At 31.8% G+C, this 23,923-nt stretch overlaps 2 protein-coding genes across 2 annotated transcripts in view; one reads left to right on the top strand and one right to left on the bottom strand.

Moving 5' to 3' along the window:
* The window catches only part of LOC137923241 (spermine oxidase-like), a 57,344-nt gene extending 42,067 nt beyond the window's left edge, over positions 1 to 15,277 (bottom strand). Inside the window, exon 1 of the mRNA XM_068766432.1 lies at positions 15,143 to 15,277. The gene's annotated coding sequence lies outside the window, so the exon portion shown is untranslated. The remainder of the gene's footprint in view (positions 1 to 15,142) is intronic.
* Positions 1 to 23,261, top strand: part of LOC137923243 (uncharacterized) — a 40,148-nt gene extending 16,887 nt beyond the window's left edge. Inside the window, exons 2-4 of the mRNA XM_068766434.1 lie at positions 19,388 to 19,473; positions 21,076 to 21,412; positions 22,987 to 23,261. Coding sequence (XP_068622535.1) covers positions 19,388 to 19,473; positions 21,076 to 21,412; positions 22,987 to 23,092 — 529 coding nt within the window. The 3' untranslated portion in view covers positions 23,093 to 23,261. The remainder of the gene's footprint in view (positions 1 to 19,387; positions 19,474 to 21,075; positions 21,413 to 22,986) is intronic.
* The last annotated feature ends 662 nt before the right edge of the window (positions 23,262 to 23,923 follow it).

Genomic DNA, 23,923 nt, shown 5'->3' with positions numbered 1-23,923 from the left:
ATTTTGTGAAATAACGTTTAATGTTACTTTTAATTTTATACGACACGATTTTTAAAATCATCCATTCAGTTTTAGATCTTCTACTGCTGAAGATCAGACTCTTCCGAATATTTCATATAAGACCGATTGTAACCAGTATATATCCAGAGTATTCCGACGACCGTAACAAATTCAACTACCATGGTCTCCACTCTAGAACCTTAAACCTCTAGCAGCCAACTGGTATATTAGTTACTTGATAGATTTCTTCACTACTGGTTCGATTTCGTAGAGTAATCACGAGCTTAACACTTGCGTACCTCGAAACTTGTTAGTAACAAAATAAACAAACATAAAGTTTACAGTTGCACAAATAATGCTTCATGCTACAATTAGTGCTTCATCAGTTCAAATAGCCACTGCGCCAAAACACTATCAAGTTTAATTAAAAAAGATGCAACGACAAAATACCATTCGCAGCCGGATGACGTAAAAAAATAGGGCTGGCACAAATGAAAACAGAATAAAAAAGTTACACAGATTATATTATATATGTGTATCACAAGTCGCGTGTTGTCATTGCCTGATATATAGATTATTATTAGTACATAGTTTTTTTATTACTTTGTATTTAATACTGTCAATTTAGTTGGAAATCGTTAACAAAGACAATTAAAATAAAAATTAAATAATCCTGTAGCGGAGGTAGCGTAAGGTTTTAGAACTGTGACGTATGGCAGTAGGTTCGGTTCCCATCAGACATTTACAAGTAAATGTATGTACATGGTTATAAGTAAGAAAAGGACAAATATTTAGCCACTTCCGCATATACAGTGGCAGTCGTGCAACAAAGTGCACCGCCAGCCAGCCCGCTGATAAATGCCTATGCGGCAAACAATGCGAATTACACAACTGCCACCGTCAAATCACTCAACACCTATTTCACCCCTCCACGGGGCATCTTCGGGAGTTATGCTACACCGATTAGTGCCAAACACAGAGGCACTAAAGTTGCTAAATATTGATCCTTTTCTTACTTAGGATGGACTTCCACAAGGTAACGCCTGATTCCATTAAATACATAGTTATAGGTTATGGCTTTAAAAAGTTACAAAGTGGGTGATTTTGTAGATGACTCAGTCAGTCAAAGCCAGTCTTAATTGTCAATCTCCCCTCTTCTGGAAGTTGTAGCTTTGGAGCAGTGTTAGGTTAGTAATCTTATATTATATAGGATTACCACTGCTCTCAATGCTCCTGAGAATGAGTAGCAGCGTTCTCTGTGTATCATAATACTACACTGTGATCGCCAACACCTGCAAAGTATAGCGTTAATGCTATATCCCCCATATATATCTTTAGGGAAGGCTTACATTAGCCCTACACGTTTACCATATTCTTGCAAACAGTAATAATAAAGGTACAGAAGACTTTACCGCTATATTCTTAAGAATTCTAAATTTAAAAATCTTCAATGATATTCGTTATAATTCTTTGTTTAATTTTTTTTAAAACAATGTTATGGTTGAAGAACCACTTGTAACTCATTTATTACACAAAGCTACCAGAAAAGGAAATTGTTCCAGTACTTCGAACAATAGATATTAGCACAAAGACTTTATGTTCTGTTAAACATTTAAAAAGATTCAAACCGGAATCCCGGCTGTCACAATGACATCGCGGAGCGAACAAACGAAGGTGTTAAATATCAACATAGACAAGAGAATACATTTTATTACTCTTCAGGTAAACAGTTAAAAGTGAAAACAATGACACTTTTAAATCTACACACGGCTTTATAGGGGCGGACGTGAAGCTTATTTGTATGTAATACACTTGAAAGCTTTTGTAATAATACAGTTTTTAATAATTCTATACAGTAATCACTCTTAAATATATTACAAATTAATTATTTTTATTTATTGAAATGCGATAGGACAAAAACTCCCGGCATTACAAAGTATGCAGGGATAGTAAAAAATTATTAATTTTAATATGTAGTCAACCAAATTTGGAGGACGCTTTTTTAACTATATTATCTTTACTATATTTATTATTTCTAAAATCATTAATTTTTGGATACTATAGAATGAGCTATGAACGATCACTTTGTATACAGAATGCTACCTTAGAAAATATTTTGAAGAATAAATTCGTGTGAATTCCGTATTTTTATTTAAATTAAGGTAGTAACATGTACAATAATTTGATATCACAAAACGTAAAATGTTCTCATGTTAACGAAATAATGATCATTAGTGTCAATGAGATAAGCAAGCGTTTACATTTATCGGCGGTTTTCTTTCTTGAAATTTCTTTACAATTAAAGACGGCTTTTACAAAAGTCTATTATTTTCACTTGCTTACAAAAGTACTACTGTAAGAGCAATTATGATTACACTGTCCGGTCAATAAAACATATTTTTTCCGCTGACGATCCTGGAGTTATCATCAAGTCAGCTGATAGATTCAACTGCAAGGCATGGGCCTTTTCCAAAGAACGCACGATGACTGAACTAGGGCTGCTCGCATCCAGCTACTTCCGATCTTGATTATGTTATCGGTTCATCTAATAGCGACCCTTACCAGGTCTCACCTTCCGGCTCGCTACTTCAGAACCTTTTGGCGCCAAAAGCCCACGATTGCACGAAAAATGTGGTCCGTCGAGTTCAAGCGAGTAATTTTTCGGGCTATGTCAATCACCTTACTGTCTTGCAGATCTTGTCATTTCTGATTCGACCTTACCGAAACCTCGAGTCAACAGTTAAATAACATAATAATTATTGAAACCTTTACCATCTCTTGTCTCTTTCACTCGACAAATAAAACACCTATAAATTGCGGTTCCATATTTATTTTAAATATGGAACCGTTTTAATTAATTGCGTCTTGACATTGTTGGGAGACAGACTTCCTAACACGCAGTGGTCGAAGAATTGCTTATTTTCGATATGAAATACAATACAAACTAAAACTAAAATAATAAAGTTTAAGTTTGCCTTTTAGCTATCTTCACGAAAAGAATGCCAGAATAGCCTAATTTCATAGAAAGGAGAATCCTGAACTCCCCTAAAATGCCTTCCTTCAAGTAAAAGCTATGAGGAAACGATCTGTGAAAGCCCTATAACAAACAAGCTAGTTTGATGACCGTTTTCACAAAGCTTACTACAGTAGTAGAACATTAATTTCCAAGCTTTATTATCACTAAAATATTAGAGGAACCGGAAAGTAATGTCGTTTCTGTCGACATATTTTACAGAAAAACTGATTGATTTTTACCGCTCCGGCATTGAAATATGTATACTAGATGGCAAAAGGTTGTTAATATCTAAGGTGAATATATGGTCCATTAGAAATAAAAACTTCTTAAAAATGTAGTCGTGTGAATTTAACTTAAGAAAGCGACATTACTTTCTGTTCCCCCTATACTTCACACAGTGTTGGGATTATTTTGCAAGGCAAACTTTTTAATGTGTCAAATAATAGTTTGTAAATAATTACATGAGGATATATTGTAGAGAAGCAGTGGTTGCCGAGCGGTATAAGACTAAGACATGCGATCGTATTGTTCGTGATCGTGTCACGTGTTCGATTACCGAGATTCAATCATATATAATTCACACTTTGTGCATTAATTATATAAGATAGCAGAGGTACTGCTCCACCCCACTGGCATCGCCATCCAACGGTAGAGAACTGATACTAGCAATCGTAGGTCACGGGTTCTATTTTCGAGATATAGTCTTATATATATCACACTAAGTGCATTAATTATTTAGGATTAAGAAAGGGACTAATATATAGCTACTTCCGCCATAAAGCAGTAATCGTGCAATAAAGTGCACCGCCCAATGCGAGACACAACTACCACCGTTAATCTGAACGAAATAGTTAACCAAAGTTTAAAAAAAGGCTCACTCGGTGTTTGGCACTGGTCGGTCTAACAACGCCAGCCCGCTGATAAATGCGTATGCGGCAAACAATGCGAATTACACAACTGCCACCGTTAAACCATTCAACACGTGTTTCACCCCTCCACGGGGCATCTTTAGGAGTTATGTTACACCGATTAGTACCAAACACAGAGTGAGAGAGATATATATTTATTTCCTAATAGAGTAAAACCTCTTTTTGTCAATGCATGACAACTTAAAAAAAATAAATCTAGTACATCGTTACTTTTTCATGTAATTGGGTCTTTGTAATGACCTTTTCACCTCTAATGAATAATACGTTAATGTACATAATGAATGGAGAGTACTGTCGTATACAGAAGTGTTTAGTATAACAATTGTTACATACGCCGCGTATGTACATTTAAAAGTCTAAATTATATTTGCTCCAGCAATATTTATAGATATAAATGTCATGTGTGCTTTTTGTCTATAATAAAATTGCTAGAGGATGGTCACTTATTTCGATGAGCTGTTAAAAAAACGTGAAACAACACCGTTCATGTCTTCATAAAAGATTAAAAAAAAGAACAGAAAAGCTTGAATAAAATCGAAGCGGTGACTCACATGGTTGACACCGACCGAAAGTCATAAGGAAACTACTAAGAAATGGTTAATATATAATAAATTTCAAAATTTGGTTATTCGATTTTTAAATAGGCTTTACCTTACTTTATAATTATGACGTAATTTATTTATTTATTTAGATACACCAGCAGTACACATAAGTTAAAAGCGCATATAAAGTTAATTATAAATAATAGTTCCGTTATATGTTCCTTTATAGGTGATAATTAGAAATAATAGTTCTATGTTCATTTATGTGTGACACAACATTAAAAATTTACTATATATATATGTGGTTTAGATTATATTTTAGTTAAGCATATTTTGGATTGTGGTAACTTTTGGTTGAAGATGACAACACAGTGTAAAAAAGTCGAATTTCGACTTCGTAGAGCGTTATCTCTGTCGCACGATATATAACGACTGATAAAACGTTACATTGGTAATATAATCTAATAGATTCAGGCGTCAATTTGCGGAAGTCCATCCTAAGTAAAAAAAGGACTAATATATAGCTACTTCCGCTATGTAACTCGGTATGTAACACTTTCAAATTTAATTTTAGATTATCTCTAATCTTAAACCACCGGCGAGATTCCGCCTCTAACCAGACCTTCTGAGCCTTACGTATAGCGGAAGTAGCTATATATTAGTCCTTTTCTTACATAGGTAGTGTAAGACAGAGATAGTGCTCTACGAAGCCGAAATTAGCCGATTGTCTTTTCAAAGTTCGATGTGCAATGTTTATCGCCGGGTGCTGTACATCGTGTATCAGTAAGGATGATTATTTAATAAATATTTAACTTAGATTTGCTTCGAATTTTGTTTTCAAACTATATCCCACATATAATGTTGTATTATAGATGAAAGAAAGATCGGACTACTTAAATAAAAAAATTAAAAAAATTTATCGCACGTAAGAGAAAATCGTACGTCAATTGTCACCAAATGAAATGTACATTTGCCTATTAAAGTATTTTACTTCTATAACTAATAAAGGTATATATAGGTCAAGGTAAAATTAGAAAGAACGTCTAAACTAATTGGTCACGTAATAAATTGTTATCCAGAATCCCCGTCGACCGGAAATAATCTCCGTTCGTCGATCCGGCCTTGACTGAGTCTCCATTTTTCGTGGCCGCCAACCTGTTTCGGAGATGGAGCTCTTATGCGGACACTTTACCATTCACATTCCATAAGAACCCAGTCGATACGTCTGGGTATCGACTTACCTACTATAATACACTCTTGTTACTTTCATTTTATAATCGTATTAGTCTATTATTAAATTTATAAAAAAATACACGGTGTAGTTCAGTATTATAAGCAAAAATAAATTTGTTATGCATTTCTCTTTATATAAAATATAGTAACTCTTTAATATGCAACTGTGTTTGATATTACATTACGGATTTATATATTTAGAATATAAAAAAAATGTTATATAGAATAAAAAGAAAGAATGGTATCGAATAAAAGAAAAATTGGACATGAAAGGGAAAGAAAGAAAAATTGTAGAAAGAAACAAAATAAATTAATGAAAGATCATAGGAGGAACGATAGATGAGCGCGAAAATAAAAATTTTACATATTTTTTTTAAAAAAAACGTTTTCGTCCCACAATAGATAGAGGTACGAGGGATCGCCATAGCCAATAAAAAAAAATAATGTCGGCATTATTGTCCCTATAGGAAGCTACCACCGGTACTAAAGGCAGTTCTGCTAAGAGCCGACGAGAAACTTAACAGTTGCTCTTTACAAATATAACATAGTTTTATAAAGAGTGCGTAATTAGCGTATTTAGCTTTTAGATCATACATATACATTGTGCCATAAATGATTTATTTAATTTTTGTAGACGAAACTGAGTATACAGATTATTATTAGCTTATTATTACTTTTTTTTTGTAATTTATTACTTGTTGTTTTTTATTATCTGTTAATTTCAAGGCTATGCTGTGTATGATATTTTTTTTATTCGGTTTAACCTCCCCCCCCCCTTTCCTCCAAAAATATCAATAGCTGTCCTATATTATATTTAACGCACCAAGTGTGAACTGTGTCCCGGGAATCTGACCCGCGACGTACAATCCCAAGTCTTAGTCCTATACCAATGAGTCACCGCTTGATTTTTATTTTATTTATTAATATATATATATATATATATATATATATATATATATATATATATATATATAACATCGAGGTAGAAAAGGAATTTGATCACTTGGCACTGAAATGAGGTCTCGAACTGCAAGTCTCATTGGCAAGCTCACAGCTGCTCATCATCCGAAGCAGAGGATGATGAGATGATGATGATAGGAAATATTTAGGTGATATACGTTTGAAATCGTTCCCCGTAAATATTTTAACTTATTTCTTTCTTTGTTTTTACTTTATAAAATTCTAACCTAATTTTATATATTAAACAAAATATGGTTTTAAATGACACAATTTCATTGGTTGTTTTACCGAGTGTATATTCTTCGTCCGATTTACTTTAATCGCATTGTACGCGATATTATTTACGAGCACAGATAACATATACCTTGCAGGTTAATGACAGCGTGACACAAATAAGTCTTTTAAAAAGATCTTATATGACTTCTCGACGTTTGCTGATACGTAGTGTATTTCAACCCTTTTGCAATACAGTATGTTTCAATAAAGTATTATCTATGTTTAAGTTATTTAAATTTATAATACATATCTATCTTTTAATTAACTTACTGGAATATTTGGAGAATGTTAAAAGAAAAACAAGATTTTCTATTTTCAAACTGAAGATCATAGACAACGGAAGAGTTTTATTTTCACATGATCTATAGATTCGCTTACGACCATGTAGATGTAAAAAGGTTTTATATATTTTTGAGAGTCGTAGAGGTTAAGATAGATAAAATAAATGTTATATAATCTAGCTAACCCAATAAACGTTCAAATATATAGTCTATATGTAATGCTTATAACTTTGACAGTCTGTAGTTTTTTACCGACGTTTAAGCGAAGGTGGTCAGGAGAAGCTCGTGTCGCGCCTGACCACCGAGTAGTCCTCGCTTCGTATTACACTACACTACAGTTACAACACTACACACTTACACAGGTATTGACCATCTTTGTGCAAATGTCATCGTTGTAGCTTGGATGCGATCTGCCAGAGTAAAGTTTTTAGCTTACGTACTTCTGTTTCCGTGAGTTCAGTTTCGACAAAACTGCACAAAACCAAAGTAGCTAGCCATGTAACAACATACATATCTCATAATAATGTGAACCTAGTAAAAAAGTTTTAAAAATCGGTATAAATACGGGCTAAGTTTGATCAATATACCTTCTCCTGCCATGGAACTCAAAGCCCTATTGCAATATCTTGCCAATGTAGACCTCGACGAAGTCTCCACAAAGCCTCCGGTCCATCGGAATGCTTTCGGCATTCTACATTCGGCACTTCTTGCCGCCCTTGAAGCGGAATTTAAATAAATTCTGCTGCCCGTTTTTACGTCAGGACGTGCTCCTCACATCGGACCAGGCCGGTCATGATGCACAGACCAGTCATCACTCTTATACACATGACTCTGCGGCCGCGCCCGCCTAACCCGCGTTCAAGCGAGGGCAGTCTGGAAACGCCCATGTTACTCCCGACCGCCGAGTAGTCCTCGCTTCACTCAACTTACAGCACACCTAATTCATTACACTATACACCTACACGGGTATAGTCCCTTTTCGTGTGTGTGTTCGTTGTAACTAGGGTACGATCACCCAGCGTAAATTTTAGTCCGCGGACTTCTGGTTACCGCGGACTCAATTTCGATGAAGCTGCACAAAGTCTAAATCAGAGTTCCCCAAAAGTTTTTTGTGTCGTAGACCCCTTGCCACGTTTTTCCGTGTTGGGTAGACCCCCTACTTACCTGATATTGATTTCCTGTAAATTTCTAACACTAGTGAAGTTAAGTGTTAAACTTAATGTAAAAACACATGTTAATTTATACATTTATTATTTGAATTTAAATTAAAACTACTCAAAATAAAATTTTGTATCTACTATACCAACTAAACCAATCCATTATACCAACATCCTACAACTTACACAATATTATAAACATATATAACAATTTTTTAACTTCATGGGTACTTTTATAAATAATGTAAATGTTTTCATATTATAAGATAGTATGATGTAAGTAAATAGGTACTATCGGTGTATGTGTTGAGATCCACTATCGTGTACCCCCATTTTCATTTCATGGACCCCTAAATTTTTTTTCGCTGACGTTGGCCACTTGCAGGTTGTCATAGACCCCTAGGGGTCGATATAGACCACTTTGGGAATCACTGGTCTAAATCATATCTTGAAACACATCAATATAATGCAATGATCAATGCACACACTTCTACTTTATACTTCGTGTTGTCATTAGAAACAAGACCTAAAAAAATTCCACAAACGCAATACATTATTACGTTCTTAATAATTTCTAAATCACAACGACTTTAACATAAAGGTTATATTCCATGTGTTAAAAATACATATACGCTTGTTACAAATAGCTAAATCGAAACATCCTGTACTTGTCAGGATTTCCTGACAAACACTTAGCGGGTTTCCACAACCAGTTCGATGTACTTTATATGGCGTGTTTTTAAATTTCTAGTAACATGCGCTTCGTATCTTTTTATATGATAACTAGCTGTTCCCGCAAACGTTGTTTTGCAAAAAAAAAAGGTTTTAATTAACAAATAAAAATAAGGGTTGATCGTAGAGGGGTGAAAATTTAGGGTTGTATGTATTTTTGTATGCTGTATCATAATAAAATAAAAACCAAAAAAATTGTCTAAAAAATAAAAAAATAAATTTAGGGGTGGACCACCCTTATCACTTAGGGGTATGGAAAATAGATAGTAGCCGATTCTCAGACATACTGAATACGCATGTAAAATTTGGTAAAAATCGGTCGAGCCGTTTCAGAGGAGTTCAAGTTCGAACACCGTGACACGAGAATTTTATATATTAGATGAGAGAATTTAAACACACGCATTATTTAATTACTGCACAAATATTTATTAATTAATGCATTAGGTTGAAGCTAACCCCTAGTAGCCTGATTTACGAAAGTGATTTTTTTATAATATTACTGTGTTTGCTTGAGGGTTTAGATGAAGGGTAAAATGGATTTTTTTTAAATTTTGTTGGAAAGAATATTATACAACAGTAAAATACGTACAGCTAACCTATAAAAAAACTAATAGTAACGTGAACATTCGGTTTAAAAGATTGGTATCAAAATAGAAACTCTAGGTTATTAAGGGTTATATACGAGTATATTCAATAAGTATCATAGTGTCAATAAAGTTGATACAAAGTTACATGTCTTACGTTTTCATTGTTTTAACTTTGCTACGTAATTTAAAACTCCACGAGCCGTAGACCTCTTTTTACATACAATAAGCCGATTTTATGTTATACAGTTACTCTTGCGCAATGTAATATTAGAAGTTCATTTGTCATTTGTATCCGCCGCTTTGTCTTTGATCTATAGCAGACATTTATGGTTTTTTTTCATTACGATATTGTAGAATTCCATTTTTAAAATTATTACATTATAGTAACAAATAGATAAAGGTACAGAATATATAAGAAAAAGATTAAATGTACAGATAATTATAAAAAATTTTTGCGCTGCTCAGTAATTCATTTAGGTACTGGTTAGTACTGCCATGACCAGCAGATCAAATGTCGTAAGTGGAACTTGATAGGCAACATGCTCTGAAGAGACCCTGATCAGATACAAGCCATAGAATGGAATCCTCAAGGAAAGAGACGTGGCCGCCCAAAGTAAACCTGGCGGCGGACGATCACTGCAGAAGTGAAGGCAGTTGGAATGACACGGAGCGAATTAAAACACGAGGCTCAAGATAGCTAGGGATGGCGACGTACTGTGGGCGCCTTCTGCCCCAACGTGGCGTCATAGGAATAAATGATGATGATAGATATTACTAATGTTTGTTTGAATTTCACCAATTGTAAAGTGGAATATAATTATTCACAGAAATTGTTTCGAATATTGAAATAATTAGACAAATAAGCCTACATCACTATCGTCATATATATGTCTTTTTCGAAAGTGCGTTACGACAATTTCAAAGGCGCTATATTAGGAAGAAATTATAGAATTAATTTGACAACATAATTTCTGTTCCCATCTTAATAAAAAGGTCCCAAACCATTCTAACATCATAGATTATTATACGCATACCAAAGTGACACAGATAACAAAAAAAATCGTTAAAAATATTCACGAAAAAAAAAACTACGTGGGTTGACCGGTATAACAAGTTCCGACTTCACTATAATGTACACAGTACCACCCAAGTTATATCTTTAGTTTGGGAATTATATTTTTTTGCGTTATTAAGAAATTAGATAATTGTTTTAATGTTTTTATTACTAAACTTGGGTAAGTTTTGTGTTTTTTTGGACATTCTTCGTAAATTATAATTGAATTAAAAATAATCGAACCATTTAAACGTGCAGACAACCGCTTATAATTTATGCACATAATTATACTTAAGGAATATATTTTGCTGTACACATTCGGTTTTTCTTGATGCGTCTCTTATATATACTGTTATATTTTGATATATTTAATTTTCAGTGTGATATTTATATTATATATGATAATGTGATGATACGTCTAAGTCAAAACGGATTTTTAGACAAGATGTCAGTGTTAAAACATGGTGTTCACCATATGCGCTGTAAAATAACAAAAGGCGTCTGTATGCTTGCGTTATACGAGTAGATTTAAAAACATTAAAAGGAGCTCGCTGTACCATCATCATTATAATGTCAGCCGTTAGATGCCTATCGTAAGACATACTCCCCCCCCCCTCCCCAAAGGTCGCCTCGACATACTCTTGGGCTGCCCAAAACCAGAAGATCACCTATTAAGTACAATTTTGAAAAATACTAAAATGACTGAAGAAAATCAAATGGAAATACTAAGCTAAACGATATGTAAATACAAGCGTAAGCGTCAACGGATCAACTCGGTTTTTTTTTTATTATGGCCCCCGTTTTTGAAGACATGACGTTTCCGTGTCGTTTTTTGGGACAGGGACAGTGATTTCACTAAATTTTTGACTATGGCTTTATTTACTTTCTTCTGTCGCTCGTCACAATATCTGGCATTCTATCTTCTCCCTTCAAATGTTCTTTTATTCTTATTGTTTTTGTTTACGTACCTTATATGCATCGCTTTCCTCCTCTCTCTCTCCCTATATATGTATATATATACATAGAGAGAGAAAGAGAGAGAGAGAGAGATAGGTCTTTCTGTACTCGATAGATTAAAAAACTATACATCCTTGCCGCAAAGATTTGTTAAATATTTATATTTATGCATATCCCCGAGAAAGTTTGAATTTTTTTTTATATCAGTTTATGTTTGGGGTATCAAAACTGGTTTTTTGATCATTCATTTTTAATTACACGTATGACACAGCAACGCGTGTACGGGGTACACATAGTCCTTAGAGAAGTTAAAACAAATCAGAGATCGTTATTTAGGAAAATAATTTCAAATTGTTACCATTTTTATAACAAAATTTATAATTAAAATCTAAAATAGAATTAATAAACATGTGTATTTTAACATGTAATTTTAAGGAAGGTTAATTAAAATTCGAATGTCCAAACATATTAATGTCATTTTTACGTTACATATGTCCATAGATTATATAACCATAAATCAAGTGGTCAGTTAGCCGCCATTGTAGTATAAAATATGTGTTATTTCAAATCATTATATGCATTCCAAAAAATAAAAATGGACGAGATAATCTTTACCTGCCAGCTCTGAACATAAAACATTCCTTGCAAATTCCTACACATCTCTCTTACAATGGCATACTTTAAAGCATTTGTTTACTTTTGGGTCTGTATAAAAACGTTAGGCAGGTGAGAAAGACAAATGCCATTTATACAACAGTATGTACAGAGTATAAAATATACGTCACCGAAAACATTTCCTGAATGGTTAGTAATTTACTTTAATAAAATTAATTTAATAATTATGAAATTTAATGCAACAATCTTTAATATTCATAGAAAATAACAACTTTGTTTTTGTTTATACTTTTTCTATGGATACGGAATGTGATCGTTTACGATTGCCTTATAACAATGCGCCAGGTCATTTAGAGAAGAATGGACAGCTATGCTCGGAACTTCATCGCAAGATCAAATCAAAAATGAAGAACCGCAGAAGAACCAATGTCACTGATGTAGCTTCAAGAATTGCTTATCTACACATTTTTTATGGCTTCCTTTTTGAGGAGCTCTCGTCCTCACTGTTTTTGGTTTATTTATTAATAGATATATGCTATTTGTCATTTAGTATTTATAGTTCCACCGGATCTGAGGTTGGGAATTTTTTTCTTTTTTTTTTTGGGTCTGAACTATACTGTTTGCGCGGGCTTTAGGCGGCTCGTTTACAAAACTTACTTTGAGGGCTCTCTCAGAAACATTGGTTCGGCCCATATGCAACATTACGCGATTTGAAGTCGTTTAGGCGCTCCATGGAGTGACATGGTTCAGAGGTTCCCAGAGGTTACCACAACTTGGGTTGTCACTCAAAACGCGTTTAGTCGACTCTTCGACTTGGATTTTATTATTTGACTAACATTGCTACCACTTCGAAAAGTGTTTTCGCTGGTAGAAATGACGGAAGGAACTCCCAAAAAGTCTCCTATGTGATATGATCGTGTGTTGGCATCCCTTGTGAGGTGTCGTTATAGTTGCTTGAATATAAGAAGATTCAACGAAACTATGATGTAGTAAAATTGTACCAAAATATTATGAGTAATACCGTCATCGCGTGCTTTTAATTATAAAAAAAAACACTAATACACTACCGAGAAATAATTTCCGACATATAAATAAAAGTTATTCCAATTCACTTTGCACTTCATATATTTTTGTATACGTAATAAAGAGTCAGGTAGAAAAAGAATACCGTTCGGATACTACTACCAAAACTTAAGATTTTTTTTTGATTTATGTTTTTATTTTCTTTAATAACTTGGGTCTTGTTCCGGACGCATAAATGTGTTTTATTTAAAACCATAAACTAGGTTTACGTTTTATATTTGAAATTTTGTAATCACGTCAAACAATAATGATATTATTTTTTTTTAATTTAGTGAAATACTTCCTAATTATATTATATATATGCATTACACAATTTGATTGGTTAAAAGTGAAAAATCTTTAAAGTGGTAATTATATAGCCCATTTGTTTTTTCTTTAAAATCTTTACACCTATTTCTAATCGTCCTGTATAAAGTAATCATTCCGAATTGCGTTCCAGTAATGTATTTTTTTCTATTGAAATGAGTCAAAACAATATTCTAGCGATACAAAGGAACAGATAATAACAAATAATTTTAATATATATATTGTTAATTTTGAAATACTATCCACTCATTGTCATTTATTATTACATTTCTAATTGATTTTTGGATAAAGTGTACTATTAGTACTATATTTATTAACAGAAAATGAGCTATAAATTGAACTTAAAGCTTGTACTCCTATAACCAATTATCATATATATGTAGATAGTTCATATAGACTTATTGCTGTTAACAACAGTCCTTATTAGAAATTCTTTATATAATTGCATTGGGCTAAATAATTGACGACAATAGGAAAAATTATTAGTGTAAATTCTATGTGTAAAATTTCAAAATAGGTACAAAGAATATCATGAAAATTATCTAAGAAAAACTACATTTACTCTATAGCCAAGGTACACTTCACTTAAAATTAATTACGCGTATATATTTATTAAATAAAACTGAAAACGATGTCTGTAGGATTCTGTTCTATCCGCCGTGACGTTTTCATAATATAGATTATGAAATAACAACGAGTATAAACTCGAAACACATCATAAAATTTAAAAAAAAATAGTGTGATTTGATTGAATCGCACATATCTCTTTTCTTTATCAATCATCAAACAATAAATAAAGATCAGAGTAAGCTGTCAAAAAATTTCTGCCCCTGTCAGATGCATAGAAAGTAGGATACATATTTAATAGAGTCAAACATAACTTAGAATGGTCAACTCGTTAAAAACCGGAAAACTTAAAAGTGTTTACATTTGAACAGCAAATACTTGTTTAAACAAGTTCCCGGTTCTTGTTATAGTCTGTATTATAGACTAACAGCAATCATGAAACAATAATTATTGAAATGTCAAAATCATAAATGAATTAATCAAATTTATTTTTTAATCGCGGACATTTTAATTCAATATAAATAAAAATTTAATACAATGATAAATTTCTTTTATATTTATGTCAAATAAAAAATTTTCCTATTTAAAAAAAAATCCAGTTAAGTTTAAATATTTTAATTGATTTAAATAATAATAATCTGTGCTGAAAATAGGTTACCATTGGCTAATATCGCGAATGAATATGTTACGACGTATGACATTACGTGTATAGCAGAACGCAAATAAACAATGGCGCGAAAACATTTCCCGCCATTTCGGTCCGCCATTACGAACGAAAATAAAATCTGTCGACGTGAAACGAGCGAGGAATGTTCACGATAGCTTTGCCTTGTGTAAATGTACATACCTGTTACTTGGAATTTGTGCAGTGTAGATACGTAGTGTAGAACCGGTTCAGTCAGCTGACAGAACTGAATTTGTTAAATGGCGAAGCTGTGAGAGGCGCAAACTTTAACTGATAACGTAATCTTAACCCGCTTGTATTTAATCGTAATAAATGTTTAGCGACCGATTAAGAGAATTATTTAATAATATAGATTGTAAACTTAGATTTAAATACAATGATTTCGCTTAAGTTTTCAAATATTACGTTTATTACTGCACCATTGTCTGAGTATTTTGTCACGAGGTTTATCTGTTTATTGCCCGAACAATTATCTGTGAATAGCGTATTTGTATTGTTTGTGTATTTAGGTTCGAATAATCACTATATGACATATTAAATTGTTCAATAATCTTATTATTAGTATTTTATTAATTAACTGTTTCATAAATATTACAAACATATAATAATTATTATAAAAATTCAGAGAATAGATTTTTTATAATAATTATTATATGTTTTTTCTTTGTTATTTATTATTAACTTTAAATATCTTCTTAAAAGGAAAGATGAGTAACATAATATGAAGTCTATAGTTAACATCGTTCTTTTATAAACAAGTGAAAGGGACAGATAATTGCAGTGGGCTGCAACGATTATAAATATATGTGAGGTATGCATTTACAAAGACATTTTTTAATAATTCGAAATTATCTGTTTACCTTCTCGGTAGATTTATAATTTAAAAAAAAATTCAATGAAATTTTTTACATGCTATGGTTTATTTAATTAATTTGCAGCTTAAAGAACTCTTCAAAATAATGCATTGCGTATATAAGACGATTCTAAACCACACAATTTCAAACAAACAGAAACAATCAATGTGAAAGCAAGAACAAGTCAGCGTCGTGGAAACGACTTATACATACCAATATTTACCCGTGTAAACACATCTTTACCTCGTTATTATTAACCGTGTAGATAAGTAGTACATTTAATGGTATTATTTTTAGTTCTAGCAGACCCAGTCTTTGTACTATATACTAAACACACACTTCACTAAAGAAAGCTTTCAAGGTCGATTCAGTTAAATTTTGTCAAAGTGAAATCAAGAAGTATGAAACAAAAAACCACAAAACTCTTTATAAATTAAACGAGACGGAAAAATGTTCCACTTTCAATATATGTATCCGTTTGTATGTACTTATAAAGCTTCCCTTGTAATTATTGAAGCATGACATATCCCTCGCATTACGTTCCTGTTGGAAAAGCCGTTACGAACCCTTCCAAAGCGAATGGACACATGTCTGCGGCTTGTTAAGTAGCTTTATATCCTGCGACGTAATCAATACACTATTGATTCTTAATACAATACAACAATACAATAGATGTAATAAAAACAAAACAGATATTAACGCCCACTATCAGTTTAAAAGTGACAGTATTGACTCCTTAATATATGGATACACATACAACCAATCCATGTGTAAAATTTTTAAAAGTGTAAAGGTTTAACTAATATGTCAACAAAAAGCATTCAAATTTGTATAACTATTTTCAATTGGCCTGAATAGAGTATTCGACAAGCCAGTTACTTCTAGCAGTATAAAATCTAGACGGAAATACATACCCGTTCCTCCAAACTTGATATAGTAGAGAATAAATAATTTTACAAAATGTCAATTATCGGCAATTGAGCTATACATTCATCCCTTTAACGCTATTACACTAATAACCAATCACACTGTATAAACGTGGAAAAAGGAATTGGTAGAAGAACATAAAAGAAAAAAGAGATGTATATATCGCCGCCACCACCGAATAAATAACAATAGCTGTTATTATTTTTATCGGATTTTTAAACATTTGAAATCTACGAGTTCTAATACACCTTGTCAATTTTTTATTCTATAATTATCTGGCTAAAAATGGCGGTTACAGTGAAAGAAATATTTTTTTTCTTTAAAGCGTTATTTCAAATATAAATATTTGAAAATTATTCGGTAAAAAATAATTTTCAAACTATACAAAGATTATTACTATAAGTGTATAAAATTAAACCAATATTTAATTTTTCGGTTCTCCTGAAAAGTTGCATTTTCGAACTTATCGTTTTATTTAAAGGAAACGGGATGTGTGTGTGTGTCTCAATAACCGCTTACCGTTACAGACAGTTTAGTATCTTCATATAAAAGAGACAACTGCCATTTTTTTTATTAGAAATTTAAGTAGTTATAAATTAAAATTAACTTCAAAATACCTACTTGTTTTATTTTATAATCTTAAAGGACCATATAAAAATAACTATATCTTTCGTTTTATACGACAACAATATTGACAATGCGTCTATAAACAACGCAGTGACGTCTTTTTTTATAAAAAAAAACTTTTCCGCTCTTCCTCGCTCATATTTTTTTCTATTTACGATAAATTATTGATATTAAACCGACGTAAATATTCTCATCATCGGTATCATATTAACTATTGTTATGACATAATACTCTTATATATTAATCTAGTTGGCATTTCTTTATTTGTAAAAGACAAAGAAAGAAAATATATCATATAAAATAAGCAAAATGTCAAGTAAAAACTGACATCTTATTGCAAATGGCGATCCAGGCATTTTGGACGGTCGTATATAATAAGGAAAAATAGAGCAGACTGTCTTAAAGTAATAGAAGAGATTGGAAATCAAATGTATATAAATATTAAATATGAATATACATTCATACATACATATGCATATATGTGGGTTGCTCAATGGAAAAACATACGAATTTATTTTTCAATCTTTAATTAATACAACTGCTAAACAAGTACTTATCACAACAACTGTCATCTGTCAAAATTTACCAGACGTCATTAGGTTTTTTTTTTAAAATATTGATGCTAAAACTCCTTAATATATTTATTCCCCTTAGTAACGTCATAACTTGAAAACGACTATAGATTTTTTTCCTCTGAGTTTATATTTCCTAGTATTTGTAGTGTAAAAGGTTCTAACGAAGAAAATAGAAAGTTGCTCAGTCAAAATATTCAAAAAATATAATAACTAATGAATCTAAACGTAAATGATATTTCGCTTTGAGGTTTGAAATAAACATTCTTAATTAAGATAGAATGTCGATCAGATCAACTACCAGCATAAATTGAACTTTATACTATAATGCATAAATCATTAAGTTAAAATATTAAATATTCAGAGAAAAAAATAAATAATGATGACGATAAATTATATTAAGCTTTTAAAAAATCGGAATGTTCTTTAACTACTCTATGTTTTTAAAATCAATTCAAATGTTTGTTATTAAATTGAACGCTTGTTTACAATAGTTGTATGGAAAAATATAACCAAAACAAATATATGTTGGGAGATATGTATTTAGAAGTAACGATTTATATGTATAAATTGTTGAAATTACTAATATTTTATTATTACATCACTAAGAGTCACTGACATGGAATGAGTGGTTTGGCAAAGGAGCGTCTTGATTATAGGGTTGCCTGATATTACGGCATAAAATTATTTGAGATGAAAATCAAATATTGTCATTTTAGGTAACTGTTTATAAAGGAAAATTTAAGATTAAATATGTTATTACTTAAGATAGGATAAATCACCCAACACCTAGTGCATGGCACAGGCCTCCCTTAAAGATCAGCATCTTGACCGGTGATGAGCTGCCCGTATCCTGCGACTTCCCGTAACCCTAACTAGTCATCAGTCTACCTGGTGATGGGCTAACCAAAGCCGTGTCTTCATAGTTGCCACTTGAGAATTTTTCGCCCCCAACCGCCGTCGTTCGCATGAGCCTTATGCTCCACCTACTGCCACTTCAGACAGGTAATTCTTCGAGTTAAGTATCTTATAGTAATGTATTAATGAAAGTGTAATACCGTGGTAATTTAAAAAGTTTAAATCAATAATAATAAGGAAATCAAAACAAGAAAAACTGCTTCATTATTACAACTGGTTATTTTTCCTTTCCTTTTACCTTTATATAGATTGCATGTTTTACGTGATTTTTAACGAATGTGAAAGTCTATGTATAACTGTATATGGGAGTTCGAGTCGACAACCCTGGCAACACCTGTACAACAGGTGTCAGATCCGTTAACTTACGAACGAGTTTTAATGTTTTTACTCGTTTTGAATATAATATCGATTATTCGATTTTTCCAATTTGTTTCGCGAAAATAAATTTATTAGTAAGGTAGATATTTAAAGGTAATTGCTCGATTTAATTTGAGTTTAATTGGTTACAGGTCAAACAAGTATCTACAGAAGTCTGCCATTACACGCGTGTGCGCTGTTGGTGGCTTCTTTATATCGATACCAGTCTTCTTAACAGGTAATTGACACTTGCTTATCGTTGCAACGGTCTTCTTTAAAAATAAATTACGATCCAATAAACCTGTATTTATAACGCTATATCATTAACGGGCAAATTATTTTTTTTATTCGACGTACGATTGATTATAAATCTAATAATTTCTGCTTTATAAAGCCTAGGACTCCCCCATAGATTTCTAATTATACTAGTGGCGAATAAAATAAAGTGATTACTCTAATTTTTTTTACACTAATAAACCATTTATTGAAATTGGATAAATCGATCGAAAATATTTGAAACGTACGTGTTCCAATACACCTTGTAAAAATAGTGGAGATAAGCAAAGATATCTCTTTTTTTTCTAAATAAACAAGGTAACGCACAAACAAGAATAAAAAGTTTATACGAAAAGCATATTTTAAATATGAATATTCAAAGACTGTTCGGTATAAAATTAATTTTCAAACTATATACAAAGATTGTAACTTTATGTGTATCAATTTTAACCAATATTTAGTTTTACATCTCTCCTAAAATGTGCACGGATGGCGATATGTATGTGTGTCCTAATAGCAATTTCATTAGAGTTTTACCCCTATAACTGCGTATAGTTACGTGGAATGGTTAAGATTTGTTATATTTTAGTTAACTGTTAAAAATTAACTAATGCTAGTAATACTAAACAGCTATAGTCTTTTAACAAGATTATGTACAATAGATATCCGTAGTAAAAAACATAGATCCAATTATTACTCATAAAGAATTAACCTTAATCCTCAAGGATAACAACGTATCTGCAATTTTCTTTATCGTTACAATTAAATATAAAACAGTCTATTATGTTGTAAACATAATCTACCGTTATGGAACGATATTTAATATAATTAGGCAGTTAATTGTAAACAAGATACAAGAACAAACCATACTGCTTTCTTTCCATATTTGAACTTGGAGATGGAAGGCTATATCTTGTTTATTATAATAAAATCAGAGCATAAAATGTTTTAGTACGAATTGATATTACAAAGTTTGACATTTGAATCCTGTTCACATTTTGAATACGTAAACCCATGAAACATAAGATTTTCTTTTATAATCAATCGGATTATATCTATTGAAATGCTAAAACTGTCATTAATGACAACTCAAGCTCAGGTTCAATATGGAGGTAATTTTCTGTTTGAGTAACCCAAGAGTTCGTCGCATGTAAAAACTGTAAACGGATCTAAGAAATATGCTTTTACTTCTCTACCTAGTGAACTAGCTAGTGAATGCCAAAAAGTCAATCACACGAATAATAAAAACGCAATACTTATCATAGAGATTTATATTACGTGAAAAAGTTATCCCTAGAGTTATTCCTTCTATTTTCGAATTTATTTTTTTAATATTATTTTTAAACTGGCCAGTCCACTATGTAATAAATAATAAGTTAAAAATATTAAAACGTATTTATTACTAAAGAACGTTTGTATTTGATATCTCAGTTTTTTTTGCTTACTTATCAGAAATTAGTTACGTAATTAACTATGGTTATAAGATTAGGTTGTATTGTGTAAGTTTTTAATGTATAATTCTGGTTGGTAACAATTTCACTGAGTTTTTTTTTTAATTTTCCAGGCATAATTCTCTACACGTTCATCCAATTCCATTCGACGCCCGCGATAGTGACGTCAGTCTTCATCGGAGTCGGCATCATATTCTGCGGCTGTGCGATGGTACACAACGTGTTCGTGTGGCAGAAAGAGAAGACGAACCTCGTCAAGGCGTTCCGTGCTCAAGACTTGAACACCACGAACGCCACTTCACCAAATATGAGTAATTCAAACGGAGTGTTGCTAGGCAACGGACATTTGAACAATACCGCGGGCGGCAACGTGAGCTTTCACAGCGTGTCAGCGGCTCCATATACTCACCCCATAACGTTGCTCCAGCAAGGAGGCCCGTATATTATAAGGCGAGTTATAAAATAATTTTCACAAAAAAACTAAATATTTATCTCAACTTTATCATAATATAAGTAGTTCACCTTGGAACCACCCTGACATACATAGCTATGGCATCAAGAATCTGCTAAGATTTTTGGAGGAGTTGGCTAGACTGGTGTCAACCCTGATGTGAAATGAGCGTAATATAGCATGGTCGCAGAAATCAACTCATTGAGACAAGACCAATATAACAATACAATTTTTACCAAGAACTTTGTTTTTAAAGTATAAGTTAAACTAATAATTAATCATAATTATTTTTATTTTTATAATATCAAAAAAGAAGAATATGGTAATAATAAAAAATATATAGGAGATGCTTACTATTTTTAAAATGGCGTGCCTATATCCTTAATAACGTCATGCAATCGAATTATTTGCAATCAATTTAATAGACACCAAAAAATCATGTATTTTTAATGAATTCATTGTTTCGATGTCTGTGTAAAATGTGGCACTATCTTATTAAAACTACATGTCAGTGACATATGTTTTCTGTTGGTAAATACGAAAACGAGAACTTCGTTGGATAATTATTTAAATATTTATCTATGTCTATCGACCGGCAATAGTGCTCAAGGATTATTGTATTCAAGTTAGAGGGAGTTTGGGACCATCGGCTCGATGAGATGTACTATTTCATATCTCAAATTATCGAGTGAAAACGATTACAAAACCTTATGAAGGCCTACTAGGTATTTTTTTTAATACGAAAAACAACAGAAAAAAATAATGAGATGAGTCATATATGAAAGATACATGGTGACGTTTAACCTAATTTCATGAATAGGGCTAGTTTGACAGTTCACCAATAGAAAATAACCCATAGAATCCATTAACAAGACTGAAATTAAATTTAGCCGACTAATAATACTAAAGAAAATGTAGATTTTGATGACATTTCATTAATATATATATTTTTTCTAATATTAACACAACTTATGTAAATCAATGTTTGATAACATTATTGTGAATTATTGTAGAGGCTTAAATAAACCTAACCAAACTAGAATATTTTCGACATAAATGCATTTAATTTTATTGTGCAGACACGTCACTCTGTCATGATGACACATGATCCTGACAGATGTCAATAAAAAATTATAGCATATGTATAAGTATTCATAAACTACTTTATTTAATACGCTTATACGCAGGCTTATTACTCTGTTTAAAATATATTTACGATAAAGATATTTGGAAATGAACTGTTGTAATTTTAAGGAATGATTTTTTTGTTAGTACTATCATCAAAAAAATAAAAAACCTTGATGAGTTTCTTATTAGTTCTTTAAAATAGTTGGCGCTTTAAGAACTAACGTAAACATAATTTTAAGCTGTCCATTGTAAATGATTGTAATTATCTCATATAAAGCTCTAATAAAACTATTTCAACTTTGACTTTAGTTAATAATAATTTTAACTTGATTAATGATACCATGAATAAATACGCATTATAAAATGGTTAGATTTCTTGCTAAATGTTTATCTTCCTTGAGTTATATCGATATAATGTGATAAAATATTTTTTTTTAATCATTAGGCCACCAACAAGCACCCCGCCGGGAGAAGGCGCCGCTACACCTGGCGTTCCGCCCGCGACCATAGATCTCAGCCACGACACACATGAACTCAGCACGCTAGTTTAAAAACGTTTCTATATTTAATCAACATCGGCTATTTATAGTTTTTAAAGATTTAAATTTTTCAACTTTTTATTCTACTAACCAAATTTTTATTGACTACAGACTGGTGTATGTACGAACATTATTTTGTGGAAAGTTATCACTAAAAAAATTATCGCCTTGTTTCTTTTAACTTTAGGAGAACGTTTCCGTTGAAAATTTCAATGTTTTTAAAAATCGAGGTATTTAGTATTACACGGTTACTTCGATTTATCAATCTTAGAGTAGCCTAGTTGCATATTCAATGATTACCTGCGATTGGCAATTTTTTCTGTTAAATTGTTTTTAAAGTTAATTTATGAACATAATTAAAGTTATTATCACCGAGAAAGCGCGGATAATGTATGTTTAATTATAGATTTATTTATCGCTAAATAAACCTCAGATCTATTCAACATTTTGAACAAAGAATAAGTCGTCTTGAAATAACAAATTGTGCGTAAAATTAATAATATACTTTTGCCTGTTATGCAGTGTCAATTTAAAAAAAAAACTTTCATAAACGTCAAAACATTATATTCGTATCGGAAGGCGCCAAAAAATAAAAAAATATTGATAGAGGATAAATCAAATTTATTAGTTAAATTTGAAATTAACAAGTGATTTCAATTACTAACTATTAACTAACGTTCGTTAAAAACATGTTATAAAATTGAAAAATCCATTAAGGTAATTGGCGATGTTTTAGACCAAATAAATGTGTGGCATATTTTTATGGTAAGTTAAGGCGAGTCTGTCATCGTCTTGTATCTTTAACCTTAGTTCATAATATAATAAACTACTGTCAACAATATC

The sequence above is a fragment of the Battus philenor genome, unplaced genomic scaffold (genome assembly GCF_028537555.1).
Source record: "Battus philenor isolate CCGP_79_NKW_IND1 unplaced genomic scaffold, ilBatPhil1.0.hap1 SCAF_21, whole genome shotgun sequence".
Classification (NCBI taxonomy): Eukaryota; Metazoa; Arthropoda; class Insecta; order Lepidoptera; family Papilionidae; genus Battus; species Battus philenor.
The sequence above is the reverse complement of the archived record's forward strand: the minus strand, read 5'-3'. Positions and strand labels throughout refer to the sequence as shown.